The following is a 22,858-nucleotide window of genomic DNA, read 5'->3' as shown; positions in this document are numbered from 1 at the left end:
TAACCCCTTCCAACATTCTTTTGAGCACATATGACATTTAAATGTGAATGAGCACATATGAAGTGCATGCAATAAGTCCGTGCTCAGGTACTGTACATTTTTTCCAGTATGGCACTTTTCTTTATCCAATATCTCACTTAGAAATAATCACTGCTTTGAAAGATCCCAACATAAACTGTAGTTAAACGAACAGAATGTTCACAGTATCATATATATGATTTAGTACTAAATCTTTGGTCTCAAGACCCAAGAAAGAGCTCGATGTTGTAGAAATATTGAGTGAGTACACATTCTTTTTATCAGGATGAGTTAGAACAGGCAACTTGCAGCATCAGAGGTGTATGCTTGGCATTGCAAGATTGTAACGACCATTTCTAGGACAGAGTAACTTTGCATATTAGAAGACAAATTCTTTTCCTTAGTTTTGCAGTTCTTTGTCTGCTTCATCTGAAATCTTTTTATGAATTTGCTGTAAAATACAAACTAACAGTGCAGTCAGGATAATTCATGTACTTTCATTGGTCTACCACTTCCCATACCTTTCAGCAAAGGTAGCCACAGAGCTCAGGAATGGTGTAATATTTTTAACACTTCTTTATTTTTATCATTTACCTCCCTGTACATTTCCTGATAACTTTTGAATATTCCATTAAAACTAAACCAATTATCAGAACAAATGAAAGTACATTTTATGATGCATCACCCTTTGGTCTTTCATTGTGTTGTCTTTGTTCACATGCTAATTCCCAAAAATTCAGTCATTGACAATGGATCTTCCAATCATTAGTGGTAATTAGCAAAATTTTGCAGTAAAACAATATTCACACTTCTCATGTGGATTGGTAAATAAGAAGTTAAGTCCAAGGCTATATTTGATTTCCATATGCTTATCCAAATTAAACTCCTGGGCTGGGAAGTTAATATGTAAAGTGGGAAATTTTTGCATAGTTATTTTTTAATCATTTCGTGTACATTAGTGTAGAAGTTTAGGTGGGGAAAACGACAAGATGGTTGCATGACTAATATTTAAAGCCTTGTGCAAAATCCCTTAGGAACGCAGCTGGATATAATTCCTTACTAGTTTGATTGCCAATTGAAGTACATTCTAGTATCATTCTGTTAGAATAACATGAAATCATTGCAAGTTCAGACTGCAGTTAAGGTATTAAGTAAAATGGTGGGTACATAATTTTCTACTATTTTATTATCATTTGAAAGTAAGTGTTTTACATAAAAACAAGCAACAATATAAAAGCTTAGCTTATAAAGTTAACATATCAGATCTCATCCCATATTAACCTACATTTATTAGCATAAACAGTGGGATTTGAAAAATGCCACCTGACTTCATTTCAGCTTTATACATTGATACATATCATTTGAAAGTTATTCAATTAGTAGCATGAAAATTAAAGATTAACCTTTGTCATCTGAACTGCTTAGCACTTGCTAGGTTTGGTATTTTCAAAGGGAACATTGGATTTTGCTCTTGCACAAAATCAAAACCATTTGGAAACTTGTTTAAATGCAACCAGTTCTTCAGACATCTCTTTAGCATGCATGAGAAAAGTGCTATTTAATTTCACACTCAACTAATCCTTTAATAATTTATTTCAGGCAGAATATAAAAGGCTATTATTAATTCCTTAATAAAATAAAAAATAAGTTATAACGGATATGTCTTTAACCTTGGACCAGATTAAATAATTATTTTTTCCTGAATACACACCAATCATTGTAAATGACAAATTGTCCTTTGGGAATTATTCAGGACTTTCCCTTTCCTCTACATCACATCTCACTGGGGGAAATTAATCATTTGAATCCCGACTATCTTTACACGTAATTCAATCAACAGGATTTTTTTTTAAAAACTGATTTTAAAAGTTTTCCTAAATTGAATTCACCTTAAATGTAAAGCACAATTACAATAAAGTAATTCCAAAGCAACTACAAGGTAAAATTCATGGTCTACATCAAATTGTCTTAAGTTCAGATCCATAATTCAGATATTTAATTGCCTCTTTCTGCATGTGGGATTTACTAAAGAAAATAAAATCTACCACACACTTTTGAAAGACCAGACCCTTGTTATTTCATTCCATGTTCAGCCCATTGTGTTTATGTGTTGCAGAAAATCTTTCATTGATCTAAGGTCCCTTGTTAGAAAACCACTTCAGTTGCTAAACCTGAACACAGCAAGGCAAATTAAAGATGGCATTTCACCCTTAACTCCTAATACATTATGTCAGGGGCATACATGTAAGGCTCATTCACTCCAATAGTTTATAATGCACCATAAATATTACATCTCTCAAAGCACAGTTTTCATCAGCTTATGACCCTAACATTGTCTGAATATCTTTGTACATTAGTTTTAATTTCTGTCATAGATCTGGCTTAAAAGGCAAGTATATATGGAAATGTGGGCATTGAGTATCTTTAAAATTTGTTGTCTTGTTGTAAATCACTGTAAATAGTTAATACAGTCTACCACTGTTCTCTCTAAGCTGCTTGGCAGCACAACTTCACAGGTGATTAATCAGCCCCACTCAGGCAGAGGGTCAGGGCTCCCTACAGGGAGCTGACTGATTGGGTGGGGCTGATTATTAACCTGTGAAGCTGTGCTGCCCCGCAGCTTAGAGGGAACACTGCAGTCAGCTATTGTGTAAACACTTGTTTTAAAGATGTTTGGTGTTTAAATAGATTAAGTCCAAAGTCCAGCTCAGGCTAAATTGTCTTGGAAAGGATAAAATACAGGACTATGTAGCACTTTAAAGACTAACAAGATGATTTATTAGGTGATGAGGTTTCGTGGGCCAGATCCACTTCCTCAGATCAAATAGTGGAAGAAAATTGTCACAACCATATATACCAAAGGATACAATTTTAAAAAATGAACACATGAAAAGGACAAATCAAATTTCAGAACAGAAGGAGGATTGGGGGGGGGGGGGGAGGAAGGTAAATGTCTGTGAGCTAATGATATTACATTTCTATCACTATTGGAAAGGATAAACCTTCATGTTTCAGGGCATAAGCCAATCACTAACCAGAGTTAGGATGATGGCTCCACTGTGGATAGATCATTCCATAACAATTCATTCATTCATTCGTTTTCTTGTTCCTACCACTGATGCATCCAATATTGACCGTGGTCAGAGAGAGAGAGAGAATGAGCACACAGGACTGGATGAAATTCTGATCTTGCATGAAAATCCAAAGATACTAAACATGGACTGTTCAAGTATAAACACAGATTTAGAAAAATGTGTACATAAAAAGATCCTTTTGAAAATTGTGTTTTGCCAAATGGAACTGGTGTGGTCTAACACTGGAAATATTTTAATAATGTGTATTGTGGAATTTTTAATACCTATTTTTCCCTAACATTGGGTACACATGCATGTGTGTTTGATTAACTGCTTTCCTTTGAAAATGTACTTTTATTTCAGATTAGTATCTGAACAGTGAGGTTGCCTGTTGTACGTGGATTTATTAGGTTAACTGGGAAAATTTACTGGGCAAATCATAGAATGCACATTCAATTGTTAAAACAGTCTTTTGATATCATTCACAGTTCTGGACTCCTGAGGATCCAGTCCTCATCTTACTATGATAAGTTTGTCATTTAAGGGACAATGGGCCCAATTCTTCCACTTACACATATTTCGTGTTGGTGTAATCCCATTTTCTTCCATGGAGCAAGTTCTAAATGTGAGAGGACAATCAAGTCATATACAATTACATGCTACACAGACGTTCTACATAATCCATATTCAGCATTTGATAGAGTAACTGACGTTCATAGTAGTAGAAGTTACATTTAATTCCCTGCCATTGCTTGAACCTCGGGTACGAATGCACCTCAGTTCCTCACATTCGCTGCCTGTTGCATGTAATAGTTTACTATTCTGTGGGCTATAATACTGTAATCTAATTTTGGTTGTTGCATTTAGTATGTGGGGCAGGGTAGCCACGATGACTGCCTGTGGTACGCAGGAAATGAGACTATATGACCTAGTGGTCCCTTCTGCTGTTAAACTACTTGACTTCATCAGCACAGAACAGGGAGAACACACACTGTTACTGTGTGAACTTTAAAGTCCTGTTATTTTTTCGTTACAATAAAATTGCTGGAATAGTTTCTCAATAACCGAGTTTTCTTACTAGGTTTCAAAGCATCCAAAAGTTTTGAACTGTGAGCAAGATATGGGGAGTCATTCTTCCACTCTACGCTGTACTGATTAAGCCTCAACTGGACCATTGTGTCCAGTTCTGGGCACCACCTTTCAAGAAAGATGTGGAGAAATTGGAGAAGGTCCAGAGAAAAGCAGCAAAAATTATAAAGATCTAGAAAACATGAGCTATGAGGGAAGGCTGAAAGAATTGGGCTTGTTTAGTTTAGAAAAGAGAAGACTGAGAGGGGACATGATAGTAGTTTTCAAGTGTTGAGAAGGGTATCACAAGGAGGGGAGAGAAAAATTATTCTTCTTGGCCTCAGGATAGGACAAGAAGCAATGGGCTTAAATTGCAGCAAGGGAGGTTTAGGTTGGACATTATGAAAAACTTCCTGTCAGGGTGGTTAAACACTGGAATAAATTGGCTAGGGAGGTTGTAGAATCTCCATCACTAGAGATATTTAAGAGCTGGTTAGAGACACACCTGTCAGGGATAATCTAGACAGTGCTTGGTCCTGCCAAGAGGGCAGCGGACTGGACTTGATGACCTCTTGAGATCCCTTCGAATTCTATGATGTCATAGTCCAGAACTATAAAACGTGTCTGAAAATGAAATCATTTTTTAATCACCCACACATAAATGATCTGAATCTCCCTTTTTCATACATGCTTTTCAAACATAAATGTCAAAATGGCTAAGTTGATTTCCCTCATATTTTAGGAGAAGAATCACTCAAAGCTGAAGAATCATGTGCCATATACTTGCCCAAAGCATATTTTTATGATCAAACTAAAAATCTTTGAGATTTGGAGTTTATAATGGAAATACTAACACAGCCTTATCTATGACAGTGCTAACAGGCACTGCAATGCTATTAAGAAAACTCTCTCTGCCCACAATCTAAACTAAATACAAGGGATGCCATTTGCTAATGTGTCCCATGGGGCAGCAAATAACAGTGATTTAATGTACTTGACCTGTGGTCATATGGTAGCATTGTGACCCTCAGAGCCATTTTTTAATAAATAAATAAATAAATAAATAAATAAATGAAATATGTCTCAGAGGTTAAAGGATTACAATTTAGCTCTTATTCATATTACATATATTGCTTTCTACTTCAACACTACCTAACAAGCCTTCTCAGTGCTACATACTACTGTATATAAGCACTCCACTGAATACAGAACCACCACACTTTTTAAGTAGTTTATTCACAGGTTTGGCTTTGCTTATTGTAGTATGCACCACATTTAAATTAGATGAGGGATACTGTAAAGCAATAACATTTTCAATTACTAGAATCTCACTTTTCCCTGTAACAGTCTGAAGCAAATTAATGTATTGGTTGATCATTAACAAGTAAACAGTTTCTGCTACAATGTCAAGAAAAAAAACGTGTGTTCATTCATATGAACAGTTCTCATCTACAAAGATTTACACAATGCATGTAATGAGATTGCTTTTCCCTCACTAGTACACTACCAAACTGAAAAGCTGGTTCTTAGGACTCTCTTGAAATTACAAAGAAAGACGGTCTCAGTCACCTATGCCACCATTGTAGGCTCTATATTAAGTACTTAACAAAAAATCTGAAATCACTTGTGGAATTAGTGGAATTTATAACTAACAGACTTACACGGCATTAATGATACCTATGATTCCTGTGAGAAGTTAAACTAAAAATAAGATTAATTTGGTTATAGAAATTCTTGAACAACAACACTTAAATTATTTTAAACCTTAAATTTTCCAAGAATTTTCTGAAAAATTAGCAAACACTGGCTAAAAAAGCAAAGCAGTTTGGATACATCAATGTAGTCAGCATGCCTTGTGCTTTTCTGTTAACCCTCTGAGTACATCTATAATATCCTGGTTCTTTTTACAGATAAATGCTAGTAAGATTATATGTAATGCTGATTTCCATTTTCACCTGATAAATCACATTCTAAATTTATTCACCACAATATTCAAGGTGCACAAAGATGGGAACGGTATCACCACATATGAGTATTACATTTATCAGAAAGTTAGTTTACTGCAGGTAAACTCACTAGAAGAGATAGTCAATTTGCAATATGCATAAAAATAATGGAATGTTGCATTTACACAATGTAAATGCAATGCATATTTTCTTTTTTGTTTTAATGTTTAGCACCAATAAAATGTGTAAAGTGAGTTTGGCATGGTTTACAGCAAAATGACTACTATGCTATATACTCTCATATTAGATTTTTAAGTGTATTCATATAAGAAACTGTAATTCCCAATCTGTGAAGTTTCCTTGATTAAAGTTTAGATATTCTCAGGATCACATATTCTGTCTTCAGTTACACCCATTATCCTACGGGAGTTACAAAGGTGTAAACAGAAGCAAAACTTGACCTTGTGTTTCTTTGGCAAACAAGCATTGACCATTCATTATATGAAACCTTAATTTTCTAATCCAGTGTGGATGGCCTTCTCTTTTAAAACGGTTAGAATATTCAGATAGATTTTCTTGAAACCATGAAAATGTGCCATTTGACAATTTTGTGCACATTCTCTAAGGGGGATAAATAATACACCTGTAAAATGTTCTAGCCTTTGTCAGTAAAACGTGAGCCAAAAATCAGAAATTTGCAAGGGGCTGGAGAATGACTGGAGATTTCAGGGGCTGGGATTATTTTTATATAAGTTTTAAGTGGTGCAATACGGTATATGATAGAGCCAAACATCTTATTTTATTGATAGCCCTGGAGCTTAAAACAAAAGCAAAGGAGACAGGAAGATTGCAAATGAATTTCGAATGACACTACGCATACATCAGATGAAGCGTTTGCTTTATAGTTTCTTTTTTCCAGCTTCTCTACTTGATTCAGGAAAATGATCATTGATCTTGTTCCTTTGAAACTGCCAACTTTTTGCTGATAGTCAACAAACATGTTATTAATTAGCACTTTTGATTGCCATATGCATAACTTTATTTTTGTATCAAGTTGCATTTGTTCTAAAGGGAAGGCAGCATTATAATGTGAGGGGTTATATTAAAAAAAAATCATCTGCTGTAAACGAGCATTGACTTCAATGGAGTTACACTGAGTTTTACCAGCTCAGGGTCTAGGCCCGTGTAAAAGTGCACACTTAGTATTGCCCAAATCCTAGCTATTATTCTGCCAGAGTGGAGGATCCATATGTAATGCAATTACTCTGGTATTGCTTTTCAGGGAGGTGACACCTGGATATATATGGTTCCATATCTACAATGAAGCCTCTTTGTGCAGTGACTCTTTAGAGGTGGTTGTGTGGGGTCCGATTATCTGCCACTAGATAGGCTCTTTCATCCTTTCCCCTCGACCCATGACCTTGACAAGGGAAGCACAATTGCCAAGAAGCACTTTCCCACCTCTGAAGTTTATTTGTGCTATGGCTACTCATTCCTCCTTCCCATTATCCCTATGGAGTTCTACAGAATCCTGCTTAAATTTCTCTGCTGGGGGCAATTACATTTATACTTTAACCAATGTTCCTCTGTTAATGATTCTTTTGTTACCTATAAATACGTCAATCCTGTAATCTGACTGAGACACATCGTGTGCAGCATCCCACTAAAGTCAATGGGACTATGCAGAGACATCGTGGATCCTCCCAGGAAATCAAATGAATAGATTCAAACCAAATAACTCTAATCAAAGGTTGGTTTCACTTGAACGAAAGCCAATGAAGTGAGGTTCCCTTGTTCAAAATGTGTTAAATGTTTAATATATAAAAACATACACAAGTGGGCACATCATAAAGAAGAGAAAAGGATTGACCTAAATTATTTACACATATGCCCATCAGTGAATCTTTTGAGACTGCAAAAATAAATGGCACCTGGCTACTCTAATGATTGGTAATTAAGGAACACAAATCAATAGTTGGATGAATCCTACATGCCCTCCACTTCAGAATTACCTTTGTGTTCATCAGTATTCCTGTGAACACAGACCCAAAGCATAGAGACAACATGTGAAATATCAAAGTTCATATTTTTCTGCACAGGTCTTATATGTATTCATAATTTTGGAAATGTGTCATTTTTCACTCAACTGGGGCCACTTTTGTGTGAACGTGGGGCTGTTTTCACGCAAATTATCCTATCTGAAACAAAGTTTGTGATGTAGAACTTCTCTGTGAAATTAGACTTTCTTTGTACAAGGATGAAATTAAATTCTAATGTATGGACTTGAGGTTTAACACCCTTTTACATGTATTTCTCTGTCATACACACCCCCTCTGTAGATACTAGCACAAATATGCTAGATGAAGTTTTTAGTTTTTCCCACTCTAAGATAAGATTCTCATTGATGTGAACGAGGACAGCAGGATTTCACCCAATGGCTTTTCTTAAATATGAACATGACAGGTATTTCCTCCAACTTATAAATACTGTAGCTATTGTAAGGGTAAGTCTCCTTCCTTTAATGTTGGATTTTCCCCTTTTTCAAAAGTCTCTCTCCTCATTGTAATCAGTGTATCTATGAAAAAACATGATTATGTTGAGAGCATTTCCTCTTCAAAATCCCAGTGCTATAGATAAACTAATTGCTTTCCCTCATCTGTACATGTGTGTGTAGCAGGAGAAAGTCTTAGAACTAGATCTTTACATACCAAAGCATGATAGAATGCGCCCTTTACCCATTTCTCAAGACTCTATCACTACTACACAACAGCCACTAGCAGCCAATGATGTGGAAGCAACAATTTTGATGGTATCATCACATCACCTAATGTAGAGTGTTATGAGGCAGTCCTATCACCCATTTCCCATTAACTTGTATGGTACCCACTAGTAAAGATCAGCACTCTGTGGTAGAATATCATAGAAATATAGAATACGTTGCACTAAAACAAAATTTTAAAGAGCCCCTATTCGCAACTCCTCAAATGGAGTAGGATTTGGATATGGTTTTGGTCAGAATGCTGGGAAAAGGACTAAGGAGATTGGGGGGGGGGAGAAGGAATGTGCAGGGAAGTCAAAGCCCCAGGGTGGGCCATCAAGATTAAGATTATTATGCACTCAGAGGGTTAACATGTGCTAAAATTACAAACTGCAGGTCCTAGCATGACTGAGGAAAACATTCATTGCTCTTATCTTTAAAAAAATGCAAAATAGTCTTAACCCTTTGAGGATCATAGCAGCAAGTCACAATCTAGACAGAGCACAAGTATCATTTCAGTCAGTTAGGAAATTATTATTACAAAGATACTGTAAACACCCTTTTCTGTTCCATGATTCAAACATTAGTACTAGATAGATCAGATGTAATCATTTCACACATGTTGGGAGGATTTTCAGAATCTCAAAGGGTTAAGCCAAGACTTTGAGCAAAAGTGTTTTATTAAAAGGGTGAGTTAGGTGAGCGAACAGTCTCGGATGAACTCGGTGAATAGTCTTCCGATTCAGAGTTGAGTTCCGGTGGAGCTTGCTGAGCCTTAAAACATCCCCTCACATCCTGGTTGCGTCTTCGTCGGAAAACCTGCCTCTCCTTATCAAGAGCGGTGGTCTGGCAGGGGCATAAAATGAGAATAAATGAAATTAGGCTGTGTGTGAAATGCAAAGCTAATGAAAAACATGCATTTGTATGTGGGCCTGCAAATACTAGGGATAATAAATGTTCAGGCCAAATTAAACCTGTTCTGATTCAGTTAGTTTTGAAAGGTTTAGCACACAACACAGCTAAACTTCTTAAAAAGCACATTTCCCAAAACTTAAACAGCAACATGACATCAAGTGTATCTAGTACCATATATAAAGATGCCATATGTTCAACTGCTGGATGCTATTAATTTCATAGGGTAATAAATCCAGATTTCAAGCCAAATACCAGCTGACCTTCTCTCTTCCTTCTCAAAATATAAATCTTTTCCTACAAAGTATAGATATAGGATTGTCTGTTCCATATGACCCAGTCAAGGTTGATACCTATTCACCAATGTTCAAATCAGTGAGATTGTCTAACAAAGATGGATTGTGATGAAGTTGTCAGTTAAGAAAGGTAACGAAAGACGCTAACTCAGCTCTTTAAAACTTCCTCAGGCTAAATCATTTAAGGCTCTGCTGCTGGGGAAGAACACTGATGAGCTCTTTCTGAAGACTGCATCAATCTGATCACCTTGCCCAGAAGGAAGTAGAGACTATGGCCTAAGAAAAGTCCACACTCTTTTATCTAAAATAATTATTTTTTCCAAAGGTGTCTCAATTTACTTGGCCCCTCCCATGACATATTTCCTGCTACTGTGCAAGATTTATGATGTAATGAAACTGATGCAATTCACAGACAAGTTTCTCATTCGGTTTGATCTTCCAATGAAGTCAATGGGAGTTTTTCCATTGACTCCAAGGAAGCCAGGATTTCACCCATAATCTAGAATATAGGATCTTATTCTGTAGTCACTTTGAAATTACAGTGAGTGATGTTATAAAATCAACATTATGGTATTTATTCAGGAAAGCACAACAACAGATATTGAAATAAATTGTTTTCCTGAATGGTATGCTTTCAAAAATCAGGATCAAGGATAAATGGAAAAGAAGGAACATTAATGAGAAAGTCCTTAAAACATTCACAAGTATCTGATCTCTAGTGGAGAGGCAAGGATAACTGTATGTAGAAATTGAATGGATTGAAGTTTTAAGTCTGATATTAAGAACAATTTTCCCTAGCATAAGTGTCACTCTTTAAATGAATGTAGCCAATCGGTTATGCTGTTTCAAAGGGTTTATTGTTTTCTCTTGGGAGATACGTGACCATTTTTCTTCTTGAACATTTACCATTTATACTGTGAGCCTCATCAGAGAACAGAGATACATTTAAAGCTAGACTATTTTTGAGAACAAAATGAAAACTAAATCCATCACTGTAGTGCAGAAGAGCATTATAGCAATCCATGCCCTAAAATAATGCAATCAAGTTTCAGAAATGATGCAATAAAGACAGAAAGATGGACAGAGTACAGAGCCACTATAGCAAATGGATTTAGTTAGGCTGAATTGCTGAACTATTATTTTTATATCAAACTATTAAAAAGTTAAAAACAATTAAACTTGATATCCTTGTTTACCACTGAACTTTTATTTTAAAAAAATAATTAGTATTTTTCAGTATCCTGAACATTTCTTAGCCTCAAACCAACTGGGTTGATGATTATATTTTCATGTGAAATAGATTAATATCTAGATAATTTACACACTGTAAATATACAGCATACAGGTATATAATTCTGTACAAAAATTGTAAATAATGGCATATATTATTATTCTATAACTTACAGATTCCCATTTACAAAATATAGGAGTTTATTTAAAGATTATACCACACCATGTCACCCTACAGTTATTCTTGAAGTAATAGATACTTTTGAATAGAACGTAGTTTATTTTGAAGTCTAATCCAGTGTTAGATTTTTTTTTCAGAAAAAGAACAAAATTATAAACCATCTAAAAAGTTCTGCCCATCAGATAACTAAGTAACATGACATTTATTGCATTTAAAGTAATCTTCGTGTGTAATGGAAAATCCAAATGTTTACTCCATTGTCATTGTTAAATAATCTTTAGGGGCCATTTTATGAAACACACAAATAAATGAATGGGTACTTTTAATTTCATAGGATCAAACATTCAGAGGTATAAAAAAGCTATTATGTCACATAATTCAACTCCCTACTAATTAAGGATTATTTCCTAGACCACAATTTTAGCATTTATGTCCCATCTCACATTTCACTGTTGGGAAGTTTTTTTCTGATACTCAACCCAAATTCTCTCTTGAATTTCATCAATTTGCTTCTCATCTATAGAGACTTGTCTCTAGCTTTGTGGCATTATGTGTTTTTACTCCCTCTTGGAGAGGCACCAACAATCCTTTTACCCAAGCAAATGACTCATTAGAGAAATGCATAAAGCAAGAAAGAGAAAAGTGGTGGAATCTCGATCAATATAAATTTGAGATGAAAATACAACATAGTAGGTTTCATTCTCCAGCCTTTCATATATTGTAATTATAGCACAGACTGTCTCTGCTTCTGTCAATGGACTCAACCTTGAGAGGTACTGAGCATTCTCAACTCCCACTCAGGGTGCAGGATTGGGCCAATGCTGTTCTAGGTGTGGGTCACACACTTTGAACCTATGACTTTTATAACAGAACAAAATCTCATTAAAATGCATTCTGAACACATTGTGGTCATCTACTCTGACCTCCTGAGCAATACAAGCCATAGAAACTCCCCCCAAAACAATTCTTAGAGCATATATTTTAGAAAAAAAAAACACCTAATCATTATTTAAAAAGGGTCAGTAATGGAGAATCCACTATGACCGTTGCTTTTTCTAATGCTGAATTACTTGCACTGTTAAAAATATTTTATTTATGAGGCCACAATTATCTCTCTCCTCTGAAGAAGTTCAGAAAGCAACAAATAATTGTGTGGAACATGGGCAAATGGTGCTGTGCACTGCAGAAATAAAAGAAGGCATGTTTTGTAAATAATATTTTTACTTGCTTTCTTTTCATCTCACCTCAGGGATTATTCTAAATATAGTTAATTTGTCATTAAAATTGGTAACCTGTTTTGTAACAAAGGCCTCTTAAATACATTGCTTGGATGCTCAACAATAATGTAATATAGTATTACATTATTAGATTTATTATTCCATCTGCTATTGAGCTGGAAGGTTCATTGGTGCATGAACTGGTCTATTATGGATTTTCAGGGCATCTCTACTTTAAGATATCTTTTCAATAAATAATAAGAAGCTCTGAAATACACTTATGCCTCACAAGACTGCAAATCCCAGGTTTCATTACCATATTTTAGCATTTTCCCTCTCATCTTGAAGAGAGAGGGAGAACTTTGAGGACCAGATTATATTGGCGGTAACCAAATGAAACTATAGCTTATTTACTCAAGAGATGTAGCTGTCCTCTTACAATCCATCTGAGGAAACGTAAAGCTACTTATCCAATAGCAGGAAAGTGGAGTGCCCTCAACAGTTTGCTGCTGATGGGTCTGAAACATCCTTCACTAAGCACAAATGTATTTTGCATCAACATTTAGTATTTCTGACACCTAGTACCAAATGGCCAACAAGCTATTTATGTGAATTAGTATTATACATTTTGAAGCAACCAGGATGTATTTTTTATCATTATACTGATCATACTAATATGGAGCATTTGCCTGTACGCCAAGATTTTTTTCATGTGTGTTATCTTTTCCTGCCCTCAAAATGGTATTGTAGCACAACTCCCAAACCACTCAGTTTTTCTCCATGACAAATGTTGAATGTGGTGCATCTGGATAGGAGCTCACAACTACATTTTCTTTAAAATATGTGCTAGATTTGCAATGGGAAGAACCCTTTTTTCTAGGTAGGCCATATTTTCTGTCAGTTCAGTAATGACTGGATTTAAGTAACTGTATTTTATTAATGTGACTGTTTTTCTTTTCTCTTAATTTACTGTTAGTCACCAAAAAAATCTTCATTTCATTAATAAAAGAACATCAGCGTGCATTTTGCTTCTGAGTCCATCCATTATTCATACCAGCTAGGAGACTGAACTGGAGATGCAGCTGTTCACGCATTAATCTAAGAAACCCTTTCCTTCTCTCACTCTCCATCTGCAGGGAAATATTTGTAACGTGCTTGCCATTTTGGAGATGCTTTGTTAGCGTTTGAAATTAAATTGACATAACTAGTGAAATATTGACATTTTACTCCTGTTTTATTATTTTAAAAACATATATTTAGATGTTCCCAGCTGGGTAAATTGATTCTACTTTCATAAGGTTCTGCTTGGTGACCTCAATATGTTATGTGATGTGTTACAGTAGATTTTGTGGTGATAAAAATGATCACAAATGCAGCAATAGAAGCAGTTCTGCAGTGTCAGAGCATGAGTTCTTGTGTTTGTTTCTTCATAGGTGTATCCAGTATATATATGTTGTCCCTCGCATACATACCTTAAAACATCCAGTTTCATTTATGCTCCATACTGTACTGGTACATAAAGGCAAGTATAGTGCATGTATAGTATAGTATAATACATTAATTCAGAATTCTGTATTTCAGTTTATCTTTATTATTTAACATCTCCATTCTGTGGGGATAGGACTTCTCAACTGGTTTACACATTACCTGTATATGACGCATGGTTCAAAATTCCATGGGTGCAATTTTACCGAGTTTGAAAATCAGTTATGGTTCTTAGTCACAGAGTGGGAGAGAGATTTTAAATGACTTAAGATGTTTGTTTTTACCAGACTCAAATTTACAGAAAGGCTTCATTCTTTGAAAAAAGTAAACATTGTGATAAAGTGTGATTGCCCACCACCTTGAGACTTATGCAGCCACTTACATCTGAACAAGGGAACATAACTTAGAAATATAGCATTTTGACTTTGTTCCAGGTGTAGATGACTGTACTAGACATAATGGGGAATGAGGTGCGATATGAACAGAGTGGGATCTTAGAATCTGAATTGAGTTATTCAGCTTGAAAAAATGCAGCTACTGTGAGCATCATGTTTTTAAAAGTCAATAATTACATAGATTAGTGTTGTTAGGATGTTACAATTTTGTTACAAGTGAATGGATAAGCCCAATGCAGTTGGCACTGTCATTACATAATATTTCAATAACTTTCCCACACATTTTCTTGATATATTAACTTCACTAGAGTGTATAGCATGCCAGTGGACAAATTGCAAAGATATACTAAGTACTCTAGGTATACCTGCTCTCGAGTATTTTTAATATTCCAATTTAAATGCTCAAAAACCAAAAGGTTCAAAAACACGGTCAACAATAGGTTAAAAAAATGTTTAGATTCAAACAAAGCTGCAAGAGTAAGGAAATTCAAAGGCAAAGCAAGCACTGACCATCTCTTGCTAAATTATGCAAAGTACTGAAGTTAAAATGGGCTTCTGTTTAGGGGCTCAAGTTATATAGGTGATGTGACGTACCTATACATGGCACCGTGCAAAACTTGGGAGAAGACTGAAAGAATTGGGTTTGTTTAGTTTGGAAAGGAGAAGACTGAGAGGGGACATGATAGTGGTTTTCAAGTACCTAAAAGAGTGTCACAAGAAGGAGGGAGAAAAATTATTCTCCTTGGCCTCTAAGGATAGGCAAGAAGCAATGGGCTTAAATTGTGGCAAGGGAGGTTTAGGTTGGACATTAGGAAAAACTTTCTAGCTGTCAGGGTCATTAAGCACTGGAATAAATTGCCTAGAGAGGTTGTGGAATCTCCATTTAAGAGCAGGTTACATAAACATGTATCAGGGATGATCTAGATGATGCTTGGTCCTGTCATGAGGGCAGGGAACTGGACTTGATGAACTCTCGAGGTCCCTTCCAGTTCCATTAGTCTATGATTTCTATGACTTAAGGGCAATGGCATCATTCCCTCTTAAAATTCTTACTTACATCCATGAAGATCAGCAAACTCACCAAACACTCAGGTTGTTAAAAATCCTCAATTAAATACCCTAAGTGGAGATTCTTATAAGAGGAAATCTGTCAGAATTTTGTTAGTTTGTTTTGTCGGTGAACATCCAATAAGTTGATAACTTGCAATAAATGTATATTGATTGTTGGCTTTTTAGAAAGTAGGTCACTAAAGGGTGCTGCTATAAAACAATCTCTCTGCATAAAGAGCACTGTAGGTGTTCACTGATCTGCACTGCCAGAGTACTCATCTATAATGGCAGAAAAGGAAAGTACGTGTCATCGGGAGTACATTTCCTACAATAAAATATGCAGCTTTTAAAACTTCCATCACATCTGGGACTTAAACAATTTATATGATCTAACATTATTTTTATCTAGGCTGCTTTTACTGAACTGGTTTATCATACTTTGTCTGTTATTTGTATACATAAAACACCGTGTAATACTTTTGCCAGTCTCTATGCACAATATCTGCTGCAATTGTTACTTCAGGAAGAGATTTTTCTAAGTGTACTATCTCATCTCCGTGTGGAAATATTTTCTGGAAACAAAGACATTACATTTAAAATACTGCAGGGCTCTTTGTAGCAACAGAGGAAGAATAGCAGGCTTTGAGGGGGACAAAGTTAGCATTGAAAAGCAGAATTAGGAATCTTGAGCACATTATGGAGAAATACATGTAGGCTGAAGGAAATGGTTTGCTGGTTTATTAAAAAGGCAATTATTGTCTTTTTTGGAGGAGAATGTGAGAGGATCAAATGAAAAAAAGGATCAGTTGTATAGACAAGAAATCAAAAGCTCTATTATGAAAGAAGACGTAAGCATTAAATTTCTCTTTGTGTCTGCCTCCATATATGGACCATACTTGTGACACACATGCTTTTTCAAGGCTGTTGGCAAATGAACTGTTGTATAACCCTGAAGGTGTTATCATTAAGAACTTGGAAAATTCTATGAATATCATATACAATTTCTGATTGAAAATAGTTCTACTCTTCACATTAAAATACTGAGCACTACAGTGATTATTTGAATGTTCCTGTTCCTATGGAGATGAAAGAGGAAATATTTGCAATCTATACAGATAACATGTATATAATAATGTTAGTTCTGGGACTATCTGGTATTATAACATTTCCTAATTACGTATATACATCTGAGTTTTTAGCACCACTTTCCCAATTTGGTTACATACGCTGGGTGCACTGTTTAGAACCACACTAATTATAAACATTGTTACTGCCCCCAGCTGGAAAACAGCAGTTTATATGTGAATAAGAGAGATTATCACCAGTCTGCTCCAGCCCATTATTCAAGGATATGTCACTTTGTATGCTGATGGAAGCCATTACTAGCGTTTTAGTCAAATGGCTTTTTTTATATGTTTATTTATTTACCTATTTGCTGGATTGGAATCTTCCACAAGCCTGTGGATGTACAGTTTATTTTAAAACCTGGCTAAGTATTTAAACTGAGTCAAGGTCTCTCAGATTTAAAAAATTTCAATTTTTTTTTTTTACAAATTCCTCTCTTTAGTGATTTGCTCTCTCTGATGCTGGCTGGAGACTTTTTTTTTAAATTATTTAAATAGATACCTACATGATAAATGGAAACAATTATTCTGTCTTCCCTATAAAAACAAAAGATAATATGAGCAAAAGTCTGTGCAGGCTCAACATGGATAGTGATGCTAGTCAGAACAAAATCTTTTAAACCCTTTGATAAAGTTCTGTTTGATTCAAAATATAATCTTTCTTGGTGAGCAAAATGAAACAGTTACAGTAAGACTTCTGTAGTTTACACTTTGCTAAACCTCCAACTTATTACCTCCATTTCAATAAAGAGAAAGAGCAGATGCCATAGTGAGATCTCATTTAGGATGTTATTTTTACAAAGTACACAAAATTTTATTTACTAGTATACCCTGAAGCACTTTGTCAATTGAGAAAATAGATTAATAAAGTACATTCCGTGGTTTATAGAAGTGTCAATAATGCTCAAGCACAAAAGATGAAGTAACAAGGTGCTAACTGCACAAACCAGTAGAAATTTGAGCACTTGTATGGAAACCATTTCTGAATTAGCCATTATAACCAACATGTCTGAATGGTTCAAGGAGGAAGAGCTGTTTTTCTCCTCCACACCCATTTCAAAATATACTGAATTTTCACAGCCATATTTTTTGTGTGTTTTGGGGCCTGATAAGTTTTGTAGAAACTGTGCTGTAAACTGACCCAAGCAATCAGTGAAATGATATGAGGAACAGATTTCTACATTATTGTATATATTTTGCTAATTAAGCTAATTTGTAGAATTGTTCCTTACACAGAATAGGCTTTCCCCCACCCTCCACAATGAAAAGTATTTATCTGGGCTTGAACAACTACAAGTGTTAGGAAAAAGTATTCACTTGGGACTCATTTTATCTTTCCAGCTATCACAAGTAAAATCCTATGAGCAATAAGGGGACAATAGCCAGCAAATAAACACTTGATGAAAACACCACCTGACTGATTGAGGAGGTATGCACCTGACAATAGCTATCATCAAAATCCCTCTTTTTTACCCTCAGAAAAACCATCCCAGCCAAAGTCCCGTTTTATCGTATCGGTCAAGTCAACTAGTAACAACCCTGAAACAGTTACGCAAAGTAGGAAAATATTAAAAATGGATTCATGCAATATTGTTAAAAAATAAAAACAAACTACACGGGGTTTTGAAAATAAAAAGAGAACAAAAATAAATGTACATAATTAGAAAACACAAGCTTACCAGCACATACAATGCATTATATTTCAGTAAACTTGAGAGCATTTCTAGTTCTGTGTTAGGTAAATGCATTGTTCCATCTAAGGTAAAGATTGTGTTTGATAGGTTAAAAATGACAGTATATAGTGCCGTATCTCATACAGAAGAGGAAAAAAAAATGTTGAGATCTTATTGCTGTTCCATGTGTTTAAAAACAGAAGTGCACAGGAAGCAGATGCCTTAACCAGCAATATGGAGTGGGGGAGGGGGAGAATTGCTGCAGCATATCCAGTAGATTTTCTATATACACTGTCCTTTTAACTATAAGGAAAATTGATACTGAGCATGTGCGATGAAGAGAAAGCTGGCAATGTCAGTGTGAATAATGGGTGAAGAAAGGGAATGAGGGGGTGTGGCATCTCAATCAAGATTAAAATGAAACTGATAAAGCAGCATATGGACTGGATAACAAATCAAAAAGCATGTTTATCCACTGAAGGAACTGGTTAATGGAGACTGCCAGCACGTTGCCATGGAAACACTGACTGTTGGAGCTGCACCATCTCATACCTTATCCAATACATTCCTGGTTGTTGGTAGTAGTCCAAAGACCCTGATCTCTTGATGGTAAACCCGTGGTCCAGCTGAGCAGAGAGAAATGGGGCAACTCAGTGGATCGATAGAATGCTAAAGAATTAAGACTCCAGACCAAGCTGTTCCTTATTTAATATATTTACTGTTTTCAGTTTCACAAGGCCCTTATCTAACACCCTGAATCTATGCACTGGAGACAAAAAGTAAGAAAAAGAATAAAAGAAAAAAAGAAACTAGCCCTAGCTTCTAGCTTGCTATATTAGAAGCCATTTTATTTAAATTGAAATTGAGTTTGCGAAATAGGTTACTCAGTGCAGTAAGCATTCATTTAAAAGTATAACAAATATCCTGTTATCGCGAAAGATAGACGTGCCCCTTTAAGTTGCACATAATTGTAATGAAAAAAGTATCTTTTGCAATTAAACAGAGGTTTAATACTTTTTAAAAAACACAGTGTTAGCCATTCCATGGAGCAGGCTACACAGACTACAGGAGGCTTAAATTAGACCACTTTATAATCATGGCATGTGTATGATTAAAAGAATCCGGTTAAGATACCCCATCAATCATGGCAATTCCGGTTTGGTTTTATTTGTTTTGGTTTTTTTTAAATGTTAGCCTTGGAGAGCAAGACTTTTCAGATTCATGAGCAGCATTGCATTGTTTAATATTTTACCTTACATCTCGGGCTTAATAAAAGAATGGCAGAAAGCTGTGCTGTACAATATTCACTAAATTACATCAATTAAAGTCAAAATGGAAAATGAACTTAGTAATACGTAAAAAAAAAATCTGGTAAAGTGTGTGCTTAAAAATATAACTTTGAGCTGTATATATTTTTCTACATTGAATTTATCATCAGCAGAGGAATGTGCATAGAACAAAGGAAAATGTATTATTTTCTCTAGCCTATCTACATTGCACTAACATGTGTTTAGGATAGCCTTCAACAGAGGATTAGATATAATTGTGGGGGGACAGACATGGCAGATGCATTACTGCCCAATGTAATCTGAAAAATTTAATAACTTTCACATTTTGCCCTACAAATGGAAAGGCCGTTGTGTATTTCACTAAGAGTTTGGTGTATTGCTAAAGAGTGTTACTAATTCTAAATTGAGGCAGGATGGTCAAGATATCTCTATATACTAGTTATTTAAACTGCAGCTTGCATCTAAATGTACATTTAACTAACACTTTCAATACAAACGCAAAGAGAAAGATTTAATATTTTTCTGTGACGTTAAATCAACGCACATTTCACCTTATTTAGAATTAAAGGATACTACTTGTTCAAAAGATGTGGCCCTTGAAGCTATATTTCATTTTTTCATTGACTTTTAGTAGATTGATCTACTATTGCCATCTGCTGGCATTTTATTATACTGCATTTCAAGTACACAAAAGACGTAATGAAAAAATAGAATAAAAAGTATTGCACTACAAACTAACTGAATGTTATTACTCGTGTTTTAGGAAGGGATTTATTCTTTGAATTTTAAAATGTTACATCTACCTAAGCAGAATTGAAACAAACATTTTAGTTACCATGGATATTATAGGCTAAGAAAAACAAGTTATAAATAATAATGATAGAACAACAACAGATATGAAATGACATTTAAGTCATAGGTTCTTTCTCAAACCGAGCAAAATTAATAGACTAAAGCTGTTTTCTCTTCTCCACAGCTTAAGAAAAGCCCACTGTTAAAATGTCACTTTTAATTTTATTTTATAATTGCTATAATGCATTTTAAATATCTCTCTCCCTCTTTCTTCCCACCCCCATTCCATGATAAAGAAGCACCAATTGGTTTCCACAGACGACAGAGGCCGCCTGCGACAGTCAGAATGCTGCAGACAGAGGAATTGGTTACCATTTCTAGACACATTGGCAGCCCATCAGCTGTCAGAACAGCTTTTTTCTTTCTTTATGCTACATGGTTCCCCTGAGCCTCAAGCTGGGATTTACTCCCCTAGCCAAGTCAGGGACCTCACACAACCCTAACATAATGTTATCATTAGTCTTTTCTTCTGTCTTAATAATGCCAAAAAAACAAGCACAAAAGTGACAACATACAGGCAAAGCTTTAACATTCCAGACATAAGCACAAATTGAACTATACTCAGTTAATAGAATGTATTGCAAAACATCCTTGAATACTAAAATATTTTAAATAAATTGATTTAGATTTTGTCTTGATTATTTTAGACAGAAAGAGTATCATTACAAACCCATGGGGTACTGACAGAGTATTGTTTTTTTTTTTTTTAAAAAAAACCTCTTTCAAAACATCTGTTTTTATTTGAGAAATAATTACCAGCTCTCTTCTTTAGTGGCTGGAGACATTATAACTAAGCAGTCGAGTCATTAATTTAAAATATTCAAAGGAAAGAGTGTGACGGCATCCTTCGAGAATTCAACAAAAACTCTAGTGCTAAACTTTAAACAGATTATTTAATATATGTTTGCTATTAAATACGCATTTTACATTTTTAGTGAAATATTAGTTTTAGATACAAAAAACATATAGTTATGAAGCTTCCAAATGAAATATTTTGGTCATACCTGTTTTAGGGCCCTAATCCTGCAAATACTTATGCAAATGATTAACTTTATGACAACTGTAAAGTTTATACATGAGTGTTTGTAGGATTGGAACCCGGATGAACATATACTATTCTTATTGGGAATTATATAACCAAAGCAAATGTATGCCTCAGCAAAAGGGGTCCATACAATATATTAGAGCATTACTAAAGAAATCAACAGTCTACTAAAAGTATTTTATATATAAATAAAATACACCTGCAAATGACTGACCTAATAAGATAAACTGGGAGTGGGGGAGGGGCAGCCCAGCTAACACATACAATCCTTATTAACTTAAGCTCTGCATTAAAGGTTTAGCACACAGCTCTTTGCTAGACCCCCATATCATGATAAATTTTACCATATGGGTATATGTATGATAAAGAATATCATGAAGTTGAATTGAGAATTAAATATTGTATTTTAGCTATCCCTTTCCATAAGCTACAGTATACACACATACCAGCGCAATAAAACAGATTTTTTTAAAGGGTCAAGATATACATATTTTACATTTATGTGCTGAACAATATGTTCCAGCATTTGAGGAGTATATACTTTGTAAAGTATACATTTAGAACAGCTTTAGTTAATAAGTTCTACATCAATATAATCTGACATTATATAGGTTAAAAAAAGGAGTTTCCTGAAAGTAAAATTTTAATAGCTATCCTAGGCCAAACTAGCATTAAACTGTTTTTAAATGCAGGGCCAGTGGCTAAAAGTTTTTGCTCTTTTGCCTTTGGTTTTATTTATTCTATTTATTAAGATGTGTTTCACACATAATATATAGAAGGTTTTTGATATTTAAATCAGCATTTGCTTAGCCTGCCTTAAATTTTGCACATGCACGACAGATGTTTGTATGCTCCCAATTTTAGGAAGGTTACTGAAAGAAATCAAACTAATTTCTGGATTTTATAACAATATTTTAAAAATACTGCTAGTTTAGAGGCAGAACTCCAGAATTAACCACACCACGGTATAGGATCCACTCAGAAGGATGCTCTCATTAAATGTATTAGAATTTAAATAAGTACATTACCAAATTCAGTGAGTGTTTTTGCTTTTATTTCATTTATTTCTATAATGTTTGTCAATGGAAATATTCACTTTACCAATGCCTTTTTCACTACTAAAATGGCAAACTGCTGTAAACAATCCATTTCCAGATCAACTGGAACAAACCAAAATATTTTAAAAAGTGTAAGAGGTGAGATTGGGGAAGCATAGTGTCCATCTTTTAAGCTTCGAAAACCTTA

At 35.0% G+C, this 22,858-nt stretch overlaps 1 protein-coding gene across 2 annotated transcripts in view; it reads right to left on the bottom strand.

Moving 5' to 3' along the window:
• Positions 1–5,377: 5,377 nt before the first annotated feature.
• DCLK1 (doublecortin like kinase 1) overlaps positions 5,378–22,858 on the bottom strand; it is a 317,887-nt gene continuing 300,406 nt past the window's right edge. The window contains exons 17-18 of one of the 2 annotated variants that reach the window (XM_075919170.2): positions 18,980–19,053; positions 5,378–9,710 (exon numbers count right to left, since the gene is read on the bottom strand). In XM_075919170.2, coding sequence (XP_075775285.1) covers positions 9,653–9,710; positions 18,980–19,053 — 132 coding nt within the window. In that variant the 3' untranslated portion in view covers positions 5,378–9,652. The remainder of the gene's footprint in view (positions 9,711–18,979; positions 19,054–22,858) is intronic. The other variant, XM_075919169.2, reaches the window with a different exon arrangement.

This window comes from Pelodiscus sinensis, chromosome 1, assembly GCF_052426305.1.
Source record: "Pelodiscus sinensis isolate ZL-2025 chromosome 1, ASM5242630v1, whole genome shotgun sequence".
NCBI classification, from domain to species: domain Eukaryota; kingdom Metazoa; phylum Chordata; order Testudines; family Trionychidae; genus Pelodiscus; species Pelodiscus sinensis.
Note: the sequence above shows the minus strand (reverse complement) of the source record. Positions and strands in the feature narration are given on the sequence as shown.